Source organism: Vicugna pacos, chromosome 14 (assembly GCF_048564905.1).
Source record: "Vicugna pacos chromosome 14, VicPac4, whole genome shotgun sequence".
NCBI lineage: Eukaryota > Metazoa > Chordata > Mammalia > Artiodactyla > Camelidae > Vicugna > Vicugna pacos.
In genome coordinates, this window is record NC_133000.1 from 15,196,621 (window position 1) to 15,217,575 (window position 20,955).

The following is a 20,955-nucleotide window of genomic DNA, read 5'->3' on the forward strand; positions in this document are numbered from 1 at the left end:
GGAGAAAGGAGGGCAAGCGTCAGTAGTGTTCAGCAACCTTCTGTGACAGTGATGTCAGTGGCTTCACCATGGTGGTTGAGTGACAGAGAGAGAGAAGGGGAGGATGCAAAGCCTGTGGGGCGGCGCTGCTGTCACGATGGGCTGGGGCTGGGGAGGAGGTGATGGTGCGTAAATCACGTGCTGTTTGAGGAGAGAGGTGAACAGGACTGGATGGCCCATGATTGTGTGTGTGCGGGATGGAACTGTGTTCTTTTCCAGCCCGTTTAATATGAGATGCTATCAGATATCCATGTAGATACCTCAGACTGGTCTCTGGGGCAGGAGATAGAGTCCCTGGCGTAAGAACACTACTGAAGCCATGGGAACTGGATGACATCACTAGGAAGGATGTTTCGATGGAGGAAGGAGCCCAGGACAGAGCTCTGAGCATTTCCAACTGTAGCGGTTGAGCAGAGAATGAAAAATAACCAAGGAACCTGGGAAGAAGCAGCCAGAAAGGTGAGAGACATACTAGCAGTGTGTCCAGGGAGTAAAGAAGAAAATGCTTCAAGATGCAGGGCAGAGTGCCTGTGTGATGATACTGCTGAAAGGTCAACCAAGGTCAGACAAGTGATACTGTAATTGACCAGCTTTCTATGTATATGGGAGGGTTTTTTTTTTTTAAAACACATCAGTTGATTGTGTTTTTATGTTGCAGGGAATAATCTAGTAGAAAGAGGGGATACTGATGTGAAGTGGGTGGAGGAAATTTCAAGAGCCTAGTCCTTAAGGAGGGAAGAGGATGGCTCCAAAGCCAAAACGGAGGGTTGACTTTGACAAAACGGAGGTCTGAGAGTCTGGGGACAGGTGGGTGGGGTGGTGGTTTGGTACTAGGAGTTCCTGTCTAATCACTTCCAATTTCTTGGTAAGAATCAGGCAAAGAAATGTACACCAAGAGTGAACTCTAATGTAAACCACTGCCTGTGGATGTTTCTGATGTGTCCTTGTTGTTCAGCAGTTGTAACAAATGTCCCCTCTAGTGGGGATACTGGTAAAGGGGAAGCTGTGCATGTGTGGGGATGGAGGGGAACACAGGAACTCTGTTATCTTCCCCTCAGTTTTCCTGTAAACTTAAAACTGCCCTAAAAAATAAAGTCTATGAAAAAGAAAAAAACACCAATAAACAGGCATAGTCATCAACTTGGGAATGGGAAGCTGACATCGGGGAGAGGTTTTAAAGAGATGAAGAGGATATGAAACAGTAAATGTGGTGGGTGAAGAATGATGGTTCGTTTGAGGTTTATGGCCATGAATCTAAGATCAGTCAAAACATTTGTGGGTTTTTGCCTGGCTGTTCAACTGCTCAAGTGCCAGCACTGCTCAGCACAAGCAAACATCAGACAGACACACCCCAACAGGTTGGGCTGGGGGAGGAAGGAAGCAGTGTGCGCTGGGGAGGGAGATGGGGGTCTGTAAGGGAGTGACTGCACACTGGACCACAGCTAGGTGCGGGGCGGCTGATGTAAAGGGGTCACTGTAGTACTGCTGGATCTGGGTGAGCTGGGAGGACGGGAGATGCCTAAGGGGAAGTAATGTTCAACTTCTCCAGTGATCAGGCAAATGCAAGGTAAAACCCTGTCAGACTGGCGAACATTAATAAGGTTTGTGATACTCATTTTTGTCAAGGGCTAGGAGAAGTGGCCTTTCATCCATTTCCAAGAACAGAAGTATAAAGTGGTATAGTCTTTCTCTGGGGTAGTTTGTCAGCACACTTCAAAGATTTTAAAGGGAATTCTCTTTGACTCAGTTGTCCCACTTCGAGGACAGTGCTGGACAGCACCACTCAAACCAGCACAGAAGGATAATGCACAGACGTTTCCCGCAGTTAAAGTGAAAACCGGAGTCAACTCATCATCTAACAACAAGGGGATGGCTTCACGCATTCTGGTACATCCTTCCCTTCCATGGTAATGGAATACAGTGAGGTCAGTAAAGAGAATGCCAAGGAGAATTCAATGCTTACGGTTTTATGAACTTGCCATGTCTTCTTTCTCGCCTTCGATGCTTTTGCATGCCCTGACCACTCGCTCTAGAATTACTCCTTCCCCATCTTCACTTTCATCCCCAACCCCAACTAGGAAGGCTTCCTGAACCCCAACTGTGCTGAGCTGTCTGCTTACTGAGCACCCTGTGCTGGCACCTCTCAAAGAACATCCTGTGGTGTGGAAACCACCCACATACATGCTGACATCTTGCAAGGACTGAAAAACGTTTGCTCCAGATCACAAACCTGATTGTGGATTGTGGTGTGTGGCAAGGGTGTCAGCGCTCACACTTGCTGTACTGCTGATTAAGCACGAAGGGCTGGTCACAGAGGGAGTCCACGGCCACAGACCCAGTAGGGTAACTACTCAGCATCCTTCCTTCCCAGGGGGCGCTCACCCCAGCTCTGAGGGTAGATCCTGATGGTTATGGTCGCCTCTAGCAACAGGTGTAGGAAGAGGGGTGTGGCCTAATTAAACTTTCAGAAGGGCTCTTCTTTCATGCTTGTGGATGAACTTTCTCTATCGCTAGACAGGAACAAGAAAGCTTGATGCTTTGGTTGCTGCCTGTGGCCACCCTATGATCACAAGGGGACCAGGTGATGATGTGGGTAGGAGGGCGGAAAGGATGGTGGGCCCTTGATGACATCACTGAGCCAATGAATCAAACAACCTTGAAGCCAGTTTTCCCTCTGGCTAAGTGAGAAAATAAGCACCCTTTTTGTTAAAGATAGACTGAGCTGGGGCTCCTTCTACTTACAGCCAAAGCATTCTAACTCACATCTACTTTGCTAGTGAAGCATGTTGTAGCCTATTTTAAATACTAAATATTCAGTCAAATCTCAGTTTCCAGTACAAGTCCTACTTGTTTCAGCTCTCCAACAGGCACCTTTATCGCTGCTTTATCAATCAAATAGATTTCTTTTGACAGCAACCTTGAGGGTCTGTTCATCTTGTGTGAGTAATAAGATCATTTATACTTACCAACTTCCTTCCTCTGTTGATTTCTTTCTTCACTGACAGCACATCAAAATGTCTACCATCATTGTATGAATCATGATCCTCACATTCCACAAGTGCAGAAGAATACAGCTGCAGAATGGGAAAAGAAAAAGCCCAGAGTACGCACAAAGTAATGCTGAAAGGTACAAGTCAGAGAATGGAACCAAAAAGTACTCAGGAGTGGACGGTGGGTTAGGGGTAGAACAGTGACCACCTTTTGGGGTGTGTGAGCAGATCTCTGCTTTTCTTTGGAAGTGGTCCTGATCCCCAGGCATGGTTGTTTTTTTTTTTTTTTTTTTTTTACAGCATAACCCTGACCCCTCAATGGCTAAAAGTCCCCATCCTAGGAGAATGAACTAGGCTCTGAGCTACATGGTCAGAGCAAGTCAGTCCACAAAGAGAGAAAAACAAAAGCAAGGGCTAGAGAGAACATCCTGGGTTCCTGGCAGCGTCCCAGTTCCTGTTTCTTGGACCCACTTGCGTGCCTGCCTTCAGGAACCGTGAAATGCCCCTGCAACCTTATTACAAAGCCCCTTTTATATTTAGGTTGGCTCAGGCTTCTATGAGTTACTTGAAACCAAGAGAATCCAAACTACCTCTAAATGAAAGATCAACATTACACATATACTCAAATAATAAAGGGCACGAAAAATATGGGAAAAATTTGTTGACATTGGTATAGGCAAAGATTTCTTATAAAAAGCAGAAACTATAAAGAAAAAAGTTATTAAGTTGGACTTCATCAAAATTAAAACTTTTTGCTCCTTTAAAGACATTGCAGAGAAAACGAAAAGGCAAGCCAGTGATAGGGAGAAAATATTCGTAATTCATATATCTGACCAAAAAACTCATATCCAGAATATGGGAAAAACTCTTGCCATTCAATAATAAGACAAAATTCAATTAAAAATGGGAAAAAAAATCTAAAGACACTTGGTAGAAGGAGAGTTATGAATGACAAATAAGCACATGAAAAGATGAGATGCTCAATATCAATAACCTTCAGGCAAATTAAAACCACAGTGAAATACCAATACACACTCACTAGACTGGTTAGAATTAAAAAGACTGAAAATACCAAGTGTCGTTGAGGGTGTGGAGCAAATTAAACTCTTACATATTGTTGGTAGAAGTGTAAAACGATGCAATCACCTTTAAACATGTGCTTTCTTTTTTAAAAATTTAATTAATTGATTAATTAATTAGTTTAATGGCGGTAACTTGGGATTGAACCCAGGACTTCATGCATACTAAGCCTGGACTCTACCACTGAGCTATACCCTCCCCACAAACATGCACTTTCTTTATGACCCAGCATTCCTCTTCTAGGTATTCACCCAAGAGGAATAAAAGCATGTGTCCACTCGCAAATGAGGCAAGAATATACTATGGAGAAAAGACAGTCTTTTCAATAAGTAGTGCTGGGAAAACCAGACAGCTACATGGAAAAAAAAAAAATGAAAGTAGAACATCTTCTCATATTATATACAAAATAAAGTAAAAATGGATTAAAGACCTAAACCAAAACTGGACACCATAAAATTCCCAGAAGAAAACATAGGCAGAACACTCTTTGACATAAATTGTAGCAATTTTTTTTTGGATTTATTTCTAACGGCAAAGGAAACAAAAGCAAAAATAAACAAATGGGACCTCATTAAACTTAAAGGCTTTTGCATTGACAAACCGTCAACAAAACAAAAAGACAACCTACTGAATAGGAGAAATCATCTTTGCAAATGGTATGGGGTACGGGGTTAATATTCAAAATATACAAAAGCTCATACAACTCCATATCATAAAACAACCTGACTGAAAAATAGGCAGAAGTCCTGAATAGACACTTTTTTCAAAGAAGACATACAGATGGCCAAAAGGCACATGAAAAGATGCTCAACACCACTAATCATTAGGGAAATGCAAATCAAAACCACAATGAGGTAGTACCTCACACCTGTCAAAATGGCTATCATCAAAAACACCACAAACAAATATTGGTGAGGATGTGGAGAAAAGGGAACCCTTGTACACTGATGGTGGGAATTTAAACTAGTACAGCCACTGTGGAAAATAATATGGAGGTTTCTTAAAAAACTAAAAATAGAAGCACCTCATGATCCAGCAATTCTATTCCTGGGTATACAGGCAAACAAAATGAAAACATGAATTTGAAAAGATACATGCACCCCATTGTTCACAGCAGCACTATTTACAATAGCCAAGATATGGAAGCAACCTAAGTGTCCATCAACAAATGAATGGATAAAGAAGATGTGGTATATACATATATACACACACAATAATAGAATACTACTCAGCCATTAAAAAAAAATGGAATTTTGCCATTTGCAACAACATGGATGGGACTGGAGGGTATTATGCCCAGTAAAATAAGACAGAGAAAGATGAATACTGCATGTTATCATTTATGCAGAATCTAAAACAATAGAACATTCTAGTGAATATAACACATAAAAGCTTATGTCCAAATGAAGACTTATATACAGATGTTCACAGAACATTTACCCTAATATGCCCAAACCGGAAATAATATATATGTCTATCAACAGGTAAATGGATAAACAAATTGTGATACATCCACACAATGGAATACTATGCAGAAATAAAAAGGAACAAAAATACAGATACAAGCTACAACATGGAAGAACCTCCAAATACTGTGCTGAGCAAAAGAAGCCAGATACAAAGCATACATACTCTAGGATTCCTTTCATACAAGATTCAAAAAAGACAGGATCAATCTATAGGGGCCGGGGGTGGGGAGGAAGCGACTGCAAGGAGGCACGAAGGAACCTTCCAAGATAATGGAAATGTCCTGCATCTTGATTGTGGTGGTGGTTACATTGGTAAATACGTGTCTTAATACTCTCCGACTGTACACTTAAAATGGGTGCCTTTTAAGTGTGAATTATACCAACAAAGTTAACTAAAAACAGTAACAAACTAATATTCACAGTATATTAGAATAAAACATCACAATCAAATAGTGTTAATCTCAAACCCCAGAATGGTTAAACAACAGAAAATAAACAAGCACATAACTTATTACTAACAGATTACAAGGAGAAAATTTGAGACATGAAAACCAAATATAACCCATAAATCAGAATCTTCTGTTATAAAGAAAGTTATTAGGAGACCTGAACCTGAAACCTGGGTGGTTTAAGGATTAGGTGGTAGTAATATATTAATGTTAAATTCCTGATTTTGATGATTACATTGTGATTATGTGAGAGAATGTCCTTGTTTGTAGGAAATACATACTGAAGTATTCAGGAAAGTGACATATCGTGCCTCTTATTTCAAATAGTTCCAACAAAAAAGGTTCTCTGTACTGTATGTGCAACTAACTTTTTTTGAGATTAAAAAAGGAAAAACATCAAATTGTATATATAAAAAAATAAAATAAAGCATCCAACATTGCACCTGGCCAGAGGAAGAGAGGGAAAGAATGCAGAAAATCATTACAGTAGATGCAGGAAAAAAGCACTTCATATTATTCAATACTTTAACTTGCAGCAAACTAGAAATAAATGGGAACTTCCTAGCTTTAAGAAAGTGAAAGTATTAAAAACCTGAAGTGTACACAAATTTAATGATAAAACCTTAGAAGCATCCCAGTGATAAAAGAAACAAGACAAGGCTCCCAACTTTAAATGCTTCTAATCACCATTATAACAAAATGTTCTAGAAAAAGGCAGTAAAACAAGAAAAAGAAATTAAGAGGCCTAGAAATTTAAGGGAAAAAAATTTAAATAGTTTTTATTTATAGATGAGGATTGTCCAAATAAAATATCCATGTGAATTTAAAGATTTTAGAACTAATAAGAGTTTGGCAAGATTGTTAGATAAGATTAAAAAAACTTTTTGTATATACCAAGAACAGCTCATTTAAGAAAGGTATTAGGCAAAGTAACAAAACAACAAAGCCAGGAATACGCCTAACCCGAAGTTCTAGACCTCTATAGGAAAAAAAAAAAAACGGTTGGACATTTCTGAAATTCATAAAAGATGACCTGAATAATTGGAGAGACAGACCCTATTCATGGATAGAATAACTCATACATTACAAGGGTGTCTATTTTTTCCCAAATTCACCTATACATTCAGGGGAATTCCAGTTAAAATTACAAAAAAAATTTTTGTGGAACCTCATAAGCTGATTCCAAAATTCAAAGTGCCAAAAAAAAAAAAATAGCCAAGCGTTATCCTAAAATCAGAGTAATTAAGAGTGTTGTACTAGCTCAGGGTACACAAGTGACCAATGGAACAAAAGAGAGAGCCAGAAACAGGTCTGTGCACATACGATGATAATGTTACCAGCACAATGGGTAAGCACGGGGGTTCTAGAACTAGATAGCCAGGTGAGAATCCTGGCTCAGTCACTTGCAGCTGTGTGACCCTGAGCAAGTGACTTAATTTGTGCCTCAGCTGTTTCACCTTTATTTTGGGTTTAATTACAATACCCACCACTCAGGTTAGTGGTGAGGATTAATAATTTATTATAGGTTAAGCTCCCAGAACACTACCTTACACACAGTGGAAACCAAATAATAACAACAGTTATCATTATTACCACGACAAATCAGTGAGGAAAGGATAGATTATTCGATAAATAGTGCTGGGGGAAGTGGCTAATCACATGCAAAATAAATAAAAGTAGATCCCTACTTTATATGGTAATACAAATAAATTCCAGTTGGATTAAGAAACTAAAGAAAAGCAAAATTTTAAAACTTTTTGGAAAAAAGATAAAACCTTAGTACAGAAAGGAATTTCTTAGGGGAAAAATCCTACAAATCATAAAGCAAAATAATGAAGAATGTTAATTACATTACAGGCTTCTGTGTGACAGAAAACACCATAAATAAAATTAAAATCCAACACATCTAAGAAAGCATTAGACTCTATTTATATATGAATATATATAAGCAAAACCAAGATCGCAAAGAAAGTGTAGTCTATGAACACAAGTCATAGAATCGAAACACAGAAGCGCAGCAAACCAGGTGCAAACCCACTAAGTAATCCAGGAACTGCCAAGGCAAACAATGAGAGACTAATTCACACCCATCGGGGAAAAAACTAAAATCTCAAGAGTATTGTGACAGACACCAAACCATAGATCTAGGGAGGCACTGTAAAGAGAATGAAAAGAAAAGCCACAGATGGCGAGAAACTATTTGTACAACATATCTGATAAAGGACTGGCAGCCAAGATATAAAGAGTTCTTAAACCTTCATAAGAAAACAAACAACCCCCCCCAAATTGTTATTATGATGCCAAAAAACAAAAAGGAAGAAAGAAAACAAACCCAATTAAAAAACTGGACCAAGTATCTGAACAGACAACACCCAAGAAGATATACAAACGGCAAATAGTAGGAAAAGATGCTCAGCATCACACGCCATCGTATGTCATTATAGAATTACAAATTAGAGTACGAACGGTATGAACTCTCCCTCACGCTGGTGGGAATGGAATGGTACAGCCACGTTGGAGGACAGCTGGGCAATTTCTTACAATATTAAACATGTTCTTACCATATCTCCTCCCCTCTCCCGCCAAAAACCACCCAAAAACCTCACAGAATCAAGTATTGACAAGAAAGGAAAGAAATGAACTCTGAAACAATAGTGGAAGTCAAACTTGGTACAATCCCTTTGGAGAGCAATTTGGCACAGTTAGTGAGCTTGCAAAACTCTCCCTCCCTGTGCCCAGCAGTTCTGCTTTTAGCTGTATGCCCCAGACCAGAGAAATTTTCCCGTGAATTAGGAGACCTAGACAAGGATGTTCACGGAAGCTGGTTAGCCACATAAAAAAACTGGAAAACCCTACATGCTCATTCACAGAATAGTTTGATAGTGATTATAGTTATGAAATGGAACCCTATAAATTTAACATTAAACATTAGAGCTAAGTTTACCAACATGGATATATCTCAAAATCCACAGAATTTGACAGAAATTCTTGGACAGAAAGTCCAAGAACATGTAAAACAGTATCATATCTTAGTTTACAAATACTTCAGTATATGTGGTGGAAGCATAAAATGTAAAACACGGGACAATAAGAAACCAAATTTGTGATGGTGATTACCTCCGAGAAGGGAGGGAGAGAAGGGAACAGAGAGGAGAGCTCTTAACAATCTGTGTTTCATTTCTTTAAAAAAAAAATCAAGCTGAAGCCAATACCATACATAATATCACAATTTTATAAGTCTGGGTGAAATGTCTATGGGTATTGGTTGATCTTCAAATATTTCATTAACATATCTTTAAAACAGCTTCTTCATCATCATTCTTTGTGTTTGATCAGTCATAAATAAAATTAAAAGTAATCATAAGGTGACAGAATCTGAAACAGTTTAAAAAGTTAGAAAAATATGCTCCCCAAATCCCCAGTTAAAAGCCCAAGACATGGTCTGCCAACTCATTATTCTTTGTATCCAAAGCACATTTATCTATTTTGGTATGTCCTGCCTAAAAGGACTCATTTGTTTGCAAGCAACTTACCAAACAGTTTTCATGAGCAGCTATATTCTCTGACTGTGCAAAGTACAGGACACTACACTCGAAGTCTTTGGGGCAGAGTGCACACCTCCTTTTTTGCAACTTTTCTGCAACCTGAAAGACACCTATAAAGTAACATCCCTGATGAGAAATGGAAAAGTGGAAATTCCTGGTCTCCATTAACTCCTCCACTAGTCTTAAGTTAGAGGGCAAGGCACCTGTTTTTACAGGAGATTTTCAACTCCCAGGGAGAAAAAAATCAGGACCCACGTGGAAAAGAAAGCAACTTTGTATTATTTTAATGGCTTAATGAAAGGGAAGGAAAAAAAGATTCATTTAAAATGCCTAAACATGAGGAAAACATTTATCTAAGAAACATAAGCAGGAATTTAAATACAAAGCACTCAGAACAAGGCCTTGCCCATAGTAAGCTCTCAATAATAATTAATGACATCATAAATCAACAAAACAACGGTGCATTCAAGAAATAGTGCTTTGACTAACTACCTATAAAAAAGAATTTAGATCCCTGTATCATACTATATCAAAAGTAAACTTGGGGTGAATTACAGTGAGCCATGTACTTTAAATGTGCTGTAACCTAGCATTATAGTAAGTTAGGAGAGAAAGATACAAGAAGGTAGGGACCAGATTTCTTTTTTTAAAGAGAGAAACAGAAGGAAAGAAACTTAAGGAGAGCTAGGAAGAACAGGCAAGAGGCCGAGAGAAAAGTCAGGTGTTCCCAATACCCCACCAGGCGCCATCAGTGAGTGGTAACCTCCTCCAACCTGTTTGCTATTAATTTGGCCACAAGCATTCATTTAACACTTCTTTGCCCTTTCCAATGCTCACCCTCTTATTTATTTGGTTTTCTGTGGCAGAAAACACTTCCAATTTTATTTTCAAATTTTATTTTTGAAACAAAAACTTAATCACATAATGGCAAAAGTTTTTAATTTAGATGAGGTTAACTGCTTAAGTGCTTCTTAAAAGTCTTTTTTGTTACTCAAAAGTGTTAGATCTCTTGGTGTCTCTCTTAAATTAGACCTTGCAGTTCACAATGTCAGAAGACCTCACTTTGGAGCTAGCATTCATACTCAGGTGAGTTTCTTCTTTAATTAACATCTGTTCCCTCAATTTGTGTCCTACCTAGTAGGACTACAGATCAGTAATCCCCCTGCTCCACACCAACCAAGAAAAAGGGCGGAGACTGACATAAAACTCCTTAGATGGAACGCAATGGGCTAGCTGCTTTTCATTCATCTCAAACCACCACAAGTTGGGAACACTTCCCATGCAAAAGTCACTGTGCTGAGAGCTCGAGACCAGGGCTGTCTGCAGAAACAGAATGTGGTCACGGTGGGGCTGAAGAATTTCTAGGAGCCTCAAGGAAAAAAGCAGAAAGAAATAGGTGAAATTAATCTCAATATAGGCTTTATTCAACCAAATATATCCAAAATACTAGCCCTTCAGCATTTAATCAATAAAACAATTATTAATTCATTCTTTTGTACTGAGTCTTTGAAACCCAGTGTTATTTGGCAATTATAGCACGTCTCAGTTGGACGAGCCCCATTTTCAGTGCCCGAAAGCTGTATGTGGAGAGTGGCAACTGTACGGAACAGCATAGTACAGGACATAAAGAAACACGAGACAGAACTGTTGCCTGCAAGAAATGACAGAATAAACAAGGAGACCAAATAGCGATCAGGAAAACAAAACAACAGAATAAATGGCACAGAGTGATGTAACTGCTCGCTCAGTGGGAAATACAGAACATGCTATGGACAGAGGAGGAAGTGCTCTCTGTGGGATGGAGTGTTGTCAAGGACACAGGCCTCGAGCTGCTACAACCTGAAGACAGAGGGAAAGGGAGGCAGGGGTGGGAGGGGCACTGCAGGCAGAAACATTGATGTGGGAAGGGGCTAAGAGGTCTGGCTGCGGACAGAAAACCAGCCGGGCTGAAGAGGAGAGTTCATGCAAAGGAAGCTGGAAAAGAATTTGAGAAACAGATGGTGAAAGGCTTCCAGGAAGGATTTTTGAGCAGGGGAATAAAACGATGAAAGAACAGTTTTTAATTACCATTTCAATCCCTGGAGAGAAATTCTGTGTTCCTGGGTAGGAAGGCTGGACGTTACAATGCTGTCAGTTCTACCTCAAATAAGTGTGGACAGAAAAAAAAAAAAAACAAAAAACAAACAAACAAAAGAAAACGCTGCCTGCCATTACAGTAAACAAAGAATGTCTGCCATTCAAGAACAAACGTTGCCACCATCAAGCCGTCAGCTATTCCAGCACCCCCCCCCCACCACCCAATGGTGCGCCCTCAGGGGATTCAGGACGGAAAAAGGACACTGGCCTTAGACAGTTAAGATGTACTTCTAAAGAATAATTTTAATGAGCCCAAACTTTTGTATCTTCCCATACGTAGAAAAGCACTAAAATCATTAACTTGAGATGTCTGTTTTTTTGTGATGAGTAGTAATCTTTTGATGTTCAACTACACGGGGTTTTTGTTTGTTTTTTTCTTAAGCAAAAACTCCTACATACCCTGACTCCTCCCTCACCTCTTCAAAGTAGTTCCTCATGGCTATCTGAGAGGCTGTCTCCCAGGCTATAGATCTCAGTAAGGTCCCCAAATCAAACATAGCTCATAATTTTTAGCTTGTGTGTTTTTCTTCAGTCGACCTAAGTTTTAGGTTTAATGTCATTTCAACTTAAATCTCAAGAAGGTAATTTTAAAGAACATGAAAAAAAAGATTATTTGGAAGAATAAATGGATACGGGCAGTGAAGAGAACTTTGAAAAAAGAAAAAGAGAGGGCATCTGCCTGATTTAAAAATATATTACAAAGGTACAGCTAGGATAGAAGGTTGGATGACCATGTCAAAGGAAAGAACACAAAGTGCAGAGAGAAGTGGCTCATAACTTCTAATTAAGATACCATAAAGCGGCGTCTGCGTTTCTTCTCTGGCACTGATGCCCTCAGCCCATTTTTCCATTGGGCTATTCACTATTTTCTTACTGACTTATAAGAGCCTGTGATGTATCTGGATATTAACTATTAGTCATGTAAGTGGCCTTTTAACTTTGTTTATAATGTTCTTTGATTACAGAATGTTTAAATGTTTTATTTGATGAAATTATATCAATGTTTTATTTTATGGTTTCTCACTCTTGGGTGAGGGTAACAGAATTCTGACACTTCCTATTTTCATCCAGAATTTTATTTTTTACATTAAAATATTAAGATGAAATTTGCTTTATTGTAAAGTATGAGATGGAGATCTAACTTATTTTCATAATGGCTGGCCACTGACTTAAAATCTTTTTCATATATTTAATATTACATATATTTAGCTTGTTCCCTATACTTCTGTTTTGTTCTACTGACCTGCAACTTCCCCCACCAATACTACACTTTATAATTTTCAATACTTCAGAATATATTTTAATATTTGACCACCAAAGCCTCCCTCTAGATGAAAATGGGAAAGAACAGGCTAGTATCTTATTCACTTCAGGCCCAGAATCTACTTTGATAAAATACTGTGTTCCTATTTAAAAGAACATTGAATCTGGACATTAAAATTTGCAAAGCATGGACGAAAAAAAGTATCAGGAAGCTAAACTACTAGTGCTAAAATTCCCTAACAATATGATAATATTTGACAGGATACGCAGCACACCCCCACCTTGTTGTGTAAGAGCTAGACATTTTTGTAACGTCACCCTTTCCTGTGCAAAGCTACATCTTCAGACAGGTGAGGCGCACTGGGCTGAGCTATTAGGCCACCGATACCTGAGCGTGGCCCCCGTGCTTGTTATCTCTGGGTACCCTGCCCCTCTGGGCTATACTGGCAAGTCTACAGGGTCTTGGCACCTGGGAATACATTGGTGGTGGCAACACTGCTGTGCTCTGATCTCCAGAGCTTCTAGTGCTGATGGACAGAAACCCAAGGTGGGACACACAGGCTCCCCCTAATAACTTTTTCCTGATAAAACACCCTCTCAACACAGTTTCCTAAAAGATCCTGGCTATTCTAACTTCTTTATTTTTCCAGACTCAATGATGCACATAACTCTCTGCAGTTGGAGGAGTCCCATTAGAAGCTTTTACACAGACAGGCATCCCTCACTATCTGAATGCTTGCTATACATTATCTGAAATTCATGGACTGAATACATTTGGATAACTTGCCAGGTATCCCTCATTATCTAAACTCAAGAACTGCAGATATTTAGACAGCACGGGCTGGGTATATCACTGAGGCTGAGGCATTTTACACAAGAGTTGATTGGTCTCCAACTGTAGCTGAGACCAAGAACCATGAAGATATGTCAGGCTCCCCAAGGTCTTTTTATTGGGTCTAGCAGGCTTGAGGACTCACAGAGACTGAGTCGACAAGAATTCTCAAAAATGAAACTGGTAGTTAACAAAGGTTCTAAGGAATGAAGCTGAAGAAAAATTATAAGCCCAGAACACATGAACTATGACTAACTCAAACCAACAAAGTGGTGGTCTTTCTGGCAGTCTCTGGGCCAACCTCCACCTGAGAAGGGACTCCTAAGGCCACAATCTCTGCAGGGTGTCTTCCCAATGCTTTTCTTTCCAGAGAATGGCAATCTACTGAAAGGACAGAATCTTGGGTAGTCAGAATGGCCAAGGAACATGTTCTGCCACTAACAAAATGAGTGAAACTGATGAAAGGAGATTCACTAACCCTGCTTCCATTCACAATCCCCTTCCAGGAGGGTACAATCTACATTCTGGACTGGCAACCAATCTACGATGCTGGCTTGGAAATTTCTTCTTCTTTTCTCCCTTGATCACTGGTTTTCAGTGCAGTTTACTATTTTAGTTCTTCCATTGTCTATCAGACGTGTAGAAGTCAATTTTATTACTGAGTCTAGTGACGGCATAAGACCAAAACAGAAGAGGAGTATACATTATTTGAGGCTTGGTAATGAACTTGAAAAATGGCTCCATCACATTGTCTCTAGATGGTGTGATCGGTTATAACTCTAGGAGAAGTTTGACTGAATATGTATTTGGGATAGCTGGAATGCATTACTGAGAACAACTTAAGAATATATAAAGAGGAATATGGATGAGTGTGTTGTGTGGGAGTGGTGATGGGCAGCCAAGGAGTAAGATGTTCAGTGGACTTTAGAGTATCCACTTGGCTCACAATTGTACACAGGGATGACCACCAGTAGGCATGTCTGTACTATGTGACTCCATTTCCCGAGGCACAGCTGCCAGACCCAGAGGACCTACCTGCCCACTTCTCTGATATAAAGAATTCAGAATAGAATTTTAGTTCAGAGTGGGCTGGTTTCTTGAAGATGTGAAAACTGGGAAGCTGTGAGGGTAATCCTTTTTTACTCCATCATCAGGAAAATTGGACCAGAGAAAGAGAAGAAAAAGCAGATACGCTGAGTCCTGTCAAAGTTTATGGTGGCCTCTCAGGTCCTGGTTTGTGGCTCTTTCTGGAAAATGCTATAGTACCTGCGCTCCTGGAGTCTATGAGTCTAGTCTCCTTGCTTTCCAGTAATAAGCATCCCCTTTGCTTAAGTGAGATCAAGTTGGTTTTGTACTATTTGCAGCCAACAAGTCCTATTTTACAGTGGAAATACCGTGACCTAATGTCTCTGTGTGTAGGCATGTGTGTATGTATGTGTGTCTGTGCACATGTGCGTTTAAGAGAGTGTTCTGGCAGCAGTGTGCAAAGTGGACTGCCCTGCTCTCATTATCTTTCACCTGGTCCGTTCTGATAATCTCATCTCCCTGCTCTGCTTTCCCTGTCATGACTCTACTCCATTCTTCCAGTTGCTGCCAGAGTGATCTACCTAAAATGTACATCTGCCATGTTTCTTTTCTGCTAAAGACCCTTTTTCATCACCTAAAGAACAGAAGCCAGGCTCTTTAGTGGTACATACAAGCCCACTCATTCCTTCAACAAGTACTTAATAAGAACTTACTAGGTATTGTTTTAAGCACTAGAAATAAAGCATGGAGTAAGATACAAATTTCAACTCTCACGGAACTTATACTCTAGTAGCAGAGACAGACATCAAACAAGTATTATCTTCAGTTAGTGTAAAGTGCTATGAAGAACAAGGAAGGAGGCAGAGATTAATGAGGGCAGGGGGATGGCTCTTCTAAACAGGATGGGCAGGTATCCCAATATTTCTCCCAAATGTCCCAAAGAAAACTCCTGCTTACCTGCACACACCCACTTATTCCAGACCTGCTCAGCCACCACCAGCCTTCCCCATTCCATTCACGCAATTGCTCAGGTCAAAACCCTAGGCGTTTTTCTTTGGGACATACTGTTTGAGATTATTCCAAACATCAATGAAGTTGGTGTTGGGAGTCTTAAGTGAGTAGGTCCTGGGGGGACCCAGGCCAAAGTTCACAATAGCTTGTATCTGGTAAGAGGTAAATGTACACATGCGCTAGTAGCATGAGTACGCATTATGAACACTACGCATGCGCCGCTGGCATTATAAAAGGACAAGTGCTACACCTGAGCGCCACAGCGCCACCCACTTGTATTGCAATAAAGTGCTATTTTGCGCTACACCGGCTCTGCACACATTATGTCGGCTCCTCCGGCCTTCTTCCGGTTGGGCAACTCACCTCCTCAAATCCCTCTTCAGCCTCCCTCGGCTGACGGTTATCCAAGTCTGGAGTTTGGGGAAAAGGTCAGGATGGAACCTCATATCCAGTAACTCCTCATCGTGCGTTCTGTATATACACTAGCTGAACAGAAACATTCAACTGCTTGGCTTGTAGTTGCCACATCTGATGTTTTGCGGCTGATGCCTTTACTTGTATCTTCATCTCTGCCTGCACTGCCCTTTCAACCTATCTCTGGGTGATTCTTGCCCTTTAAAACTAAGATACAGCATCCTTCATTCCTAAACGCTTTCCTAGAACACCTGGTTGATTTGAAGGAACCCCTCATCTGTGTCTCTGCGGTTCTTGGTGGGTCATACGCAAGTTGCTCATTAGATTACCTAGGGCAGGGTCCGCCTCAGTTTCTCTTTATCCCCATCACCTGACCCTGAGCCTGCGCCGGGCGGGAGCGCTACACCTGTTGAAGTGCAGGGACGGAACCCACTCAGGCTGTTGCCTCACTCGAGAGGACCGCAGAGGACTTGAACTACTAACTGGAGAGGAGGGGGTGGTTCCAAAACGTCACATTCTCTGTGCAAACTTTCCAAACTGCTTCCTGATCACTTCTCTTCAAGAGTCCACCTGCAGCCTACCTCTCCCGGGGCACTTCCACAGCATTGTTTTAGCGGTGGGTGGAGCCGCGCTGGGAGAGCAAAGCTGGCGTTCTGCCGGATTTTTCCTTGTTGCCTGCATTTTTAGTGCTGTAGGACTGCAGCAACGGGCTGTCCCATCGGCAGTGGGCGACGTAAATGCAAGGCAAACCTGCCCCCCTCGGGAGAAGCCCTGGGCGGCGGTCTGGGCGCAGGGCCGCTGGCGGAGGACGCCCACAGCCCAAGCGGCTGCCGAGGCGAGTCCTCGGCGCGGCCTCGGGAGGCGAGTCCCGGGCCCCCAAGCGGCGGCGACCAGAGAGCGGCCCTGGGTCCGGACTGTGGCTGCCAGACACCGCCCACCCCGCCCGTCCTGGCCGTGCCCCGCGCGGTACTCACCCGTTGGCAGAGGGCCCGTGTCCCGGGCGTCCGACCCGCTGGCGCCGCCGGCCGACTGGGGCGCGGAAGACAACGCCGCATCCATGACTTCGCTCGGCGTCCGTCCGACGGCTGCGCATTGCGTCCGCGCTGCCGGAAGTCGGTTTCGGAGCAGCCCGCGTGGAAACCCCCCGCCCCGGGGAAGTCCCGCGCCTGGACGGGCGCGTCGGGCGTGCAGACGGGGCCCCCACCTTCTCCAGATCTGAATCTGATTTTGAATGCTTTTTCAAAGTCACCCCCAGGCGCTCCCCACCCCGCCCCCACATCTCCTATGGTCAGTGGTCAGAGGAAAGGTGACCAAAGCCGCCCCACGCCCGGACTCAGCTGGAGAAATGATTGCTCTTTTGAAGGTTTACCCCTTATTTTCTAAAAACTATCCCACCAAATTTGGCCTAAATAGGTCTATCGTAAATGGACGCAGAATTAACTGAGCTTAATTCCAGTTGCTAGTCGCAAGCCTTTATTTAGCACCCATGGGGTACACAGCACCATACAAGACGAGGTTTTTGGTGCGTACAACAAATACACAAGAAGAGAACATAAATTTCATATAACTAAATTAGTTAAAAAATTAGTTGCTTTGGAAAACAAGCGTGTAGTGGTTTGCTGAGAAAATAATCAAATGAAAACTCCTGGAGGTCTTGCTTTTTGAGCAGGTTTTAAACAGAGGAAAGGAGACAAATTTGGGAGAGAAAAGAGAAACAATATTTAAAAGGATAACGCGGGTAGTCTTGACAAACACAAAAATGGATTACAGAAGCAAGACTGTGGGGCTGCGAAAAGGGCAGACTCTGGCAGCAAAGTTTTGGGTTTTTTTGTTTTGTTTTGTTTTTGCCTTCAAGCAGGAAGACTGAAGAGGTCTCCCTGCCAGGCCAAAAAGAAAGTCCTAAAGAGGCTGAATTAGGACTGAATAGTTCAACTAGGTCATGGCGAAATAATTTTAGTGGAAGAACCCTTTCCCAAACTCTGTTTATAATCTCGGTTTTCCAGTGTTCCACCCTTAGGTATGAGCAGACTGCCAATATCACTAACCAAGGAAAGACTAAAACATGAAAGACAGATACCAAATTGAAACAAAGAAACAAACCTTGGAGGTCACAGAATACTCAAGAAGAAAAAAAATTTGTTATGAATGCCTGTATGGATGTGTTATACTACAGTATTTTCAAAGAGATAAGATACTGCAACCATGAACCAAAAATAGGATGCTATTCAGAGAAGAAAAGAAAGCTCTAGAAATAAAAAAATGAGACCTCCCCCAACTCTCCCCCCAAAACCACAATAGGCAAATTAGAAGATTAAGTTGAGGAAATTTCCCAGAAAGTAGAGCAAGAAGACATAGCTGGAAATTAAGAGAGAAAATAAGAAAATAAGAGACCCAATCCTGGATAACAGGAATTCCAGAAAGAGAACAGATAAGGACTCATTAAAGAAATAGCTCAAGAAAATTTCTCTGAAGAACAAAGCTTTAAGTTGGAAGATCCCACCAAGCACCTGGTACAAGGGATGACAATGACTTACTGAGAACAGAACATTGGGACAAAGAGAATGCTTTAAGTTTGAAGAGCGATAAAAGCTGGTCACATATACAAAGGATAAGAAAAAGAATGGCATGTGACTTCCAATAGTCACCCTGTAAGCCAGAGGTAGGATATTTTCAGACTTCACAGCAGCAACACTGGAGTCTAGCAGATGTGTTCAAAATTGGGCATGGAAGCTACTCAAGAATTCTATACCCTGCCAAAATAGAAATCAAGTATAAGAGTAAAATAACATGTTCAAACATACAAGTCTCAAAACATTTCTCATTTTTCTCTTTCAAAAGCTACTGTAGGATTGTTTCATCAGGATGTGGAAGTAAATCAAGGAAAAGGGAAACAATGGGATTTAATCAGAAACAGATCTGACATAAGAGCGACAAAGAGAATTTCTAGCACGCTGATGGAAGATGATGACTGTGAACAAGTACACACCGAAGCAGATCAAGATGTCAGATTTGTGCACAAAAATATTTTCCATACTTATCAAATGTCTTCACTTTATCTTAGTGCACTGCCTAAAAGTCCTGCATCTTTACTGTGAATAAATGGACTTTTCAACTTTTCTCATCTGTCCACTGGCTGTTGGGTTGAATTTTTTTGCTCCATTTCCTAGCTCTTTGGTTTCCCACTCCCTAAACCAATTTCAAGTTAATTTTTTGTTTACTTCAGTATTTTTAAAGAAATTAACTTGGGCCCAAACTTCGACTAGATTTTTGTTTGGAAGGTAACCAAACTAAACCCAGAATTGAGTTCAGAAAAAAAGGAAAAACCCCTTCAAAACCCAGGACTATTTTTAATTACTCCTTTTTGAGCCAGTATTCCCATTCTGGTTCCAAGGGGGGAAGTTCCTGGCAGCCAAATGTGCATCTTTGCCATGGATAAAATTAGTTTTAACTCTTGGAAATTCTCATCCCCTTTCCACTAGACACTCATGGCTAGGTAACCTACAGCAAAGTACCTCCCTTCTTCTTTAGGAAAATAATTTGCACATCATGCCCAGGAGAGTCCAAGGCTCTGTTTCAGACTTTGCAGCTCAGTAGAATTGTTCTGTTTTGTTAAGTGAAATTTTTGCCCAGCACAATCACTTCTGGCCTAAATAAGCCAAGTCTATTTTCTAGGTCTCCTTTTCTTATGACTCTGTCTAAAACAAAAATATTCCAATTTTTCCAAGTTTCTTTCTCCTCTTTTCCTTTCAGTATTTGTACTGAAGGAGTGAAGAGAAGCTTTCATCTCAAAGGGTGTGCCAAAACCTTCCCCACAGGAGAGCATCTCTCTCTTTGCACTCAGTGGATTGATTGGATAGTGTTTCAAGGAGCCAGATTTAGCTTTTCCAACTAGTGTTAAAATACACGGAACTAATATGCATAAAGTTAGTTTTGACATATTCTTTAGGCTCTGTTGTCCATCTTATGGCTCATAATGCTGAATTATTTGCCAGGAATTAAACATAAATAAATTTTGTAGGTAAAGATATGAAATTTGGCCCTTCAGGGGCCATGAAAGTCAAAGATAATAATTACAAAAGCAGTAAGAAGAGCTGAAATCAACTGTGATATTTGTTTTTCTTAATATATAATTTATAAATAAGTTACAAATTATATACTGGTATTTCATATAAAATATACACTTCCATCCCACTCATGTAAAGTCAAACAGCAGTAAGAATAAAGAGACACCCAATGTATATGAAAATGTCCTTATTTTGTTCCTAACATTTCTAAGTTATGCAAGTGAGCTCCCCAACAAGGGTAAACTGAGAGGAATTCTCTTGATGGATTACAACCTACATTTATTCCACTGACCACTGGGGGTTCTTTTGCAAGGCTCTAATTTCAGTCTGATAAGCTACTTTCATGAACAGGCATTAGCTACAGATTTATAATATTTTTTTCCTACACTTATTAACCCCACATTGGCAAAGGATTTCTTTCTCAGGCATAGTCCCAGCTTCATAACCATAATCCCATGTTAGTTCTGTTCTTGCTTTCACATACCTAGAAAGAAATTTAAAAAATAATCATAAATTACTTTGAGTAACTACCAAATGAACCAATTTGATTATATCGATTTTCAAATTAACATAATTAACCATCCCCAAAAATACAGTTTACTCTCCAGTACCCACCAATTAGGAATGCTCTTTTATA

The 20,955-nt window shown here is 40.8% G+C and overlaps 1 protein-coding gene and 1 long non-coding RNA gene across 6 annotated transcripts in view; one reads left to right on the forward strand and one right to left on the reverse strand.

The window, feature by feature from the left end:
- SETDB2 (SET domain bifurcated histone lysine methyltransferase 2) overlaps positions 1 to 20,955 on the reverse strand; it is a 76,703-nt gene that overhangs the window by 12,002 nt on the left and 43,746 nt on the right. For 2 of the 4 annotated variants that reach the window (XM_072976229.1, XM_006210144.4), the window contains exon 14: positions 17,711 to 20,802. In XM_072976229.1, coding sequence (XP_072832330.1) covers positions 20,685 to 20,802 — 118 coding nt within the window. In that variant the 3' untranslated portion in view covers positions 17,711 to 20,684. Of the gene's footprint in view, positions 1 to 3,005; positions 3,114 to 9,560; positions 9,683 to 17,228; positions 17,345 to 17,710; positions 20,803 to 20,955 lie in introns of those variants that run through there. The other 2 variants (XM_072976230.1, XM_072976231.1) reach the window with 2 other exon arrangements.
- Positions 61 to 19,379, forward strand: LOC140701121 (uncharacterized). Of its 2 annotated transcripts, none has more exons than XR_012079991.1 (4): positions 61 to 498; positions 1,787 to 1,964; positions 3,045 to 3,166; positions 5,594 to 5,782. It is a non-coding gene; the product is annotated as an uncharacterized lncRNA (long non-coding RNA). The 2 variants fall into 2 exon arrangements; XR_012079990.1 differs by lacking the exon at positions 5,594 to 5,782 and adding an exon at positions 19,093 to 19,379 and having other exon boundaries at positions 62 to 498.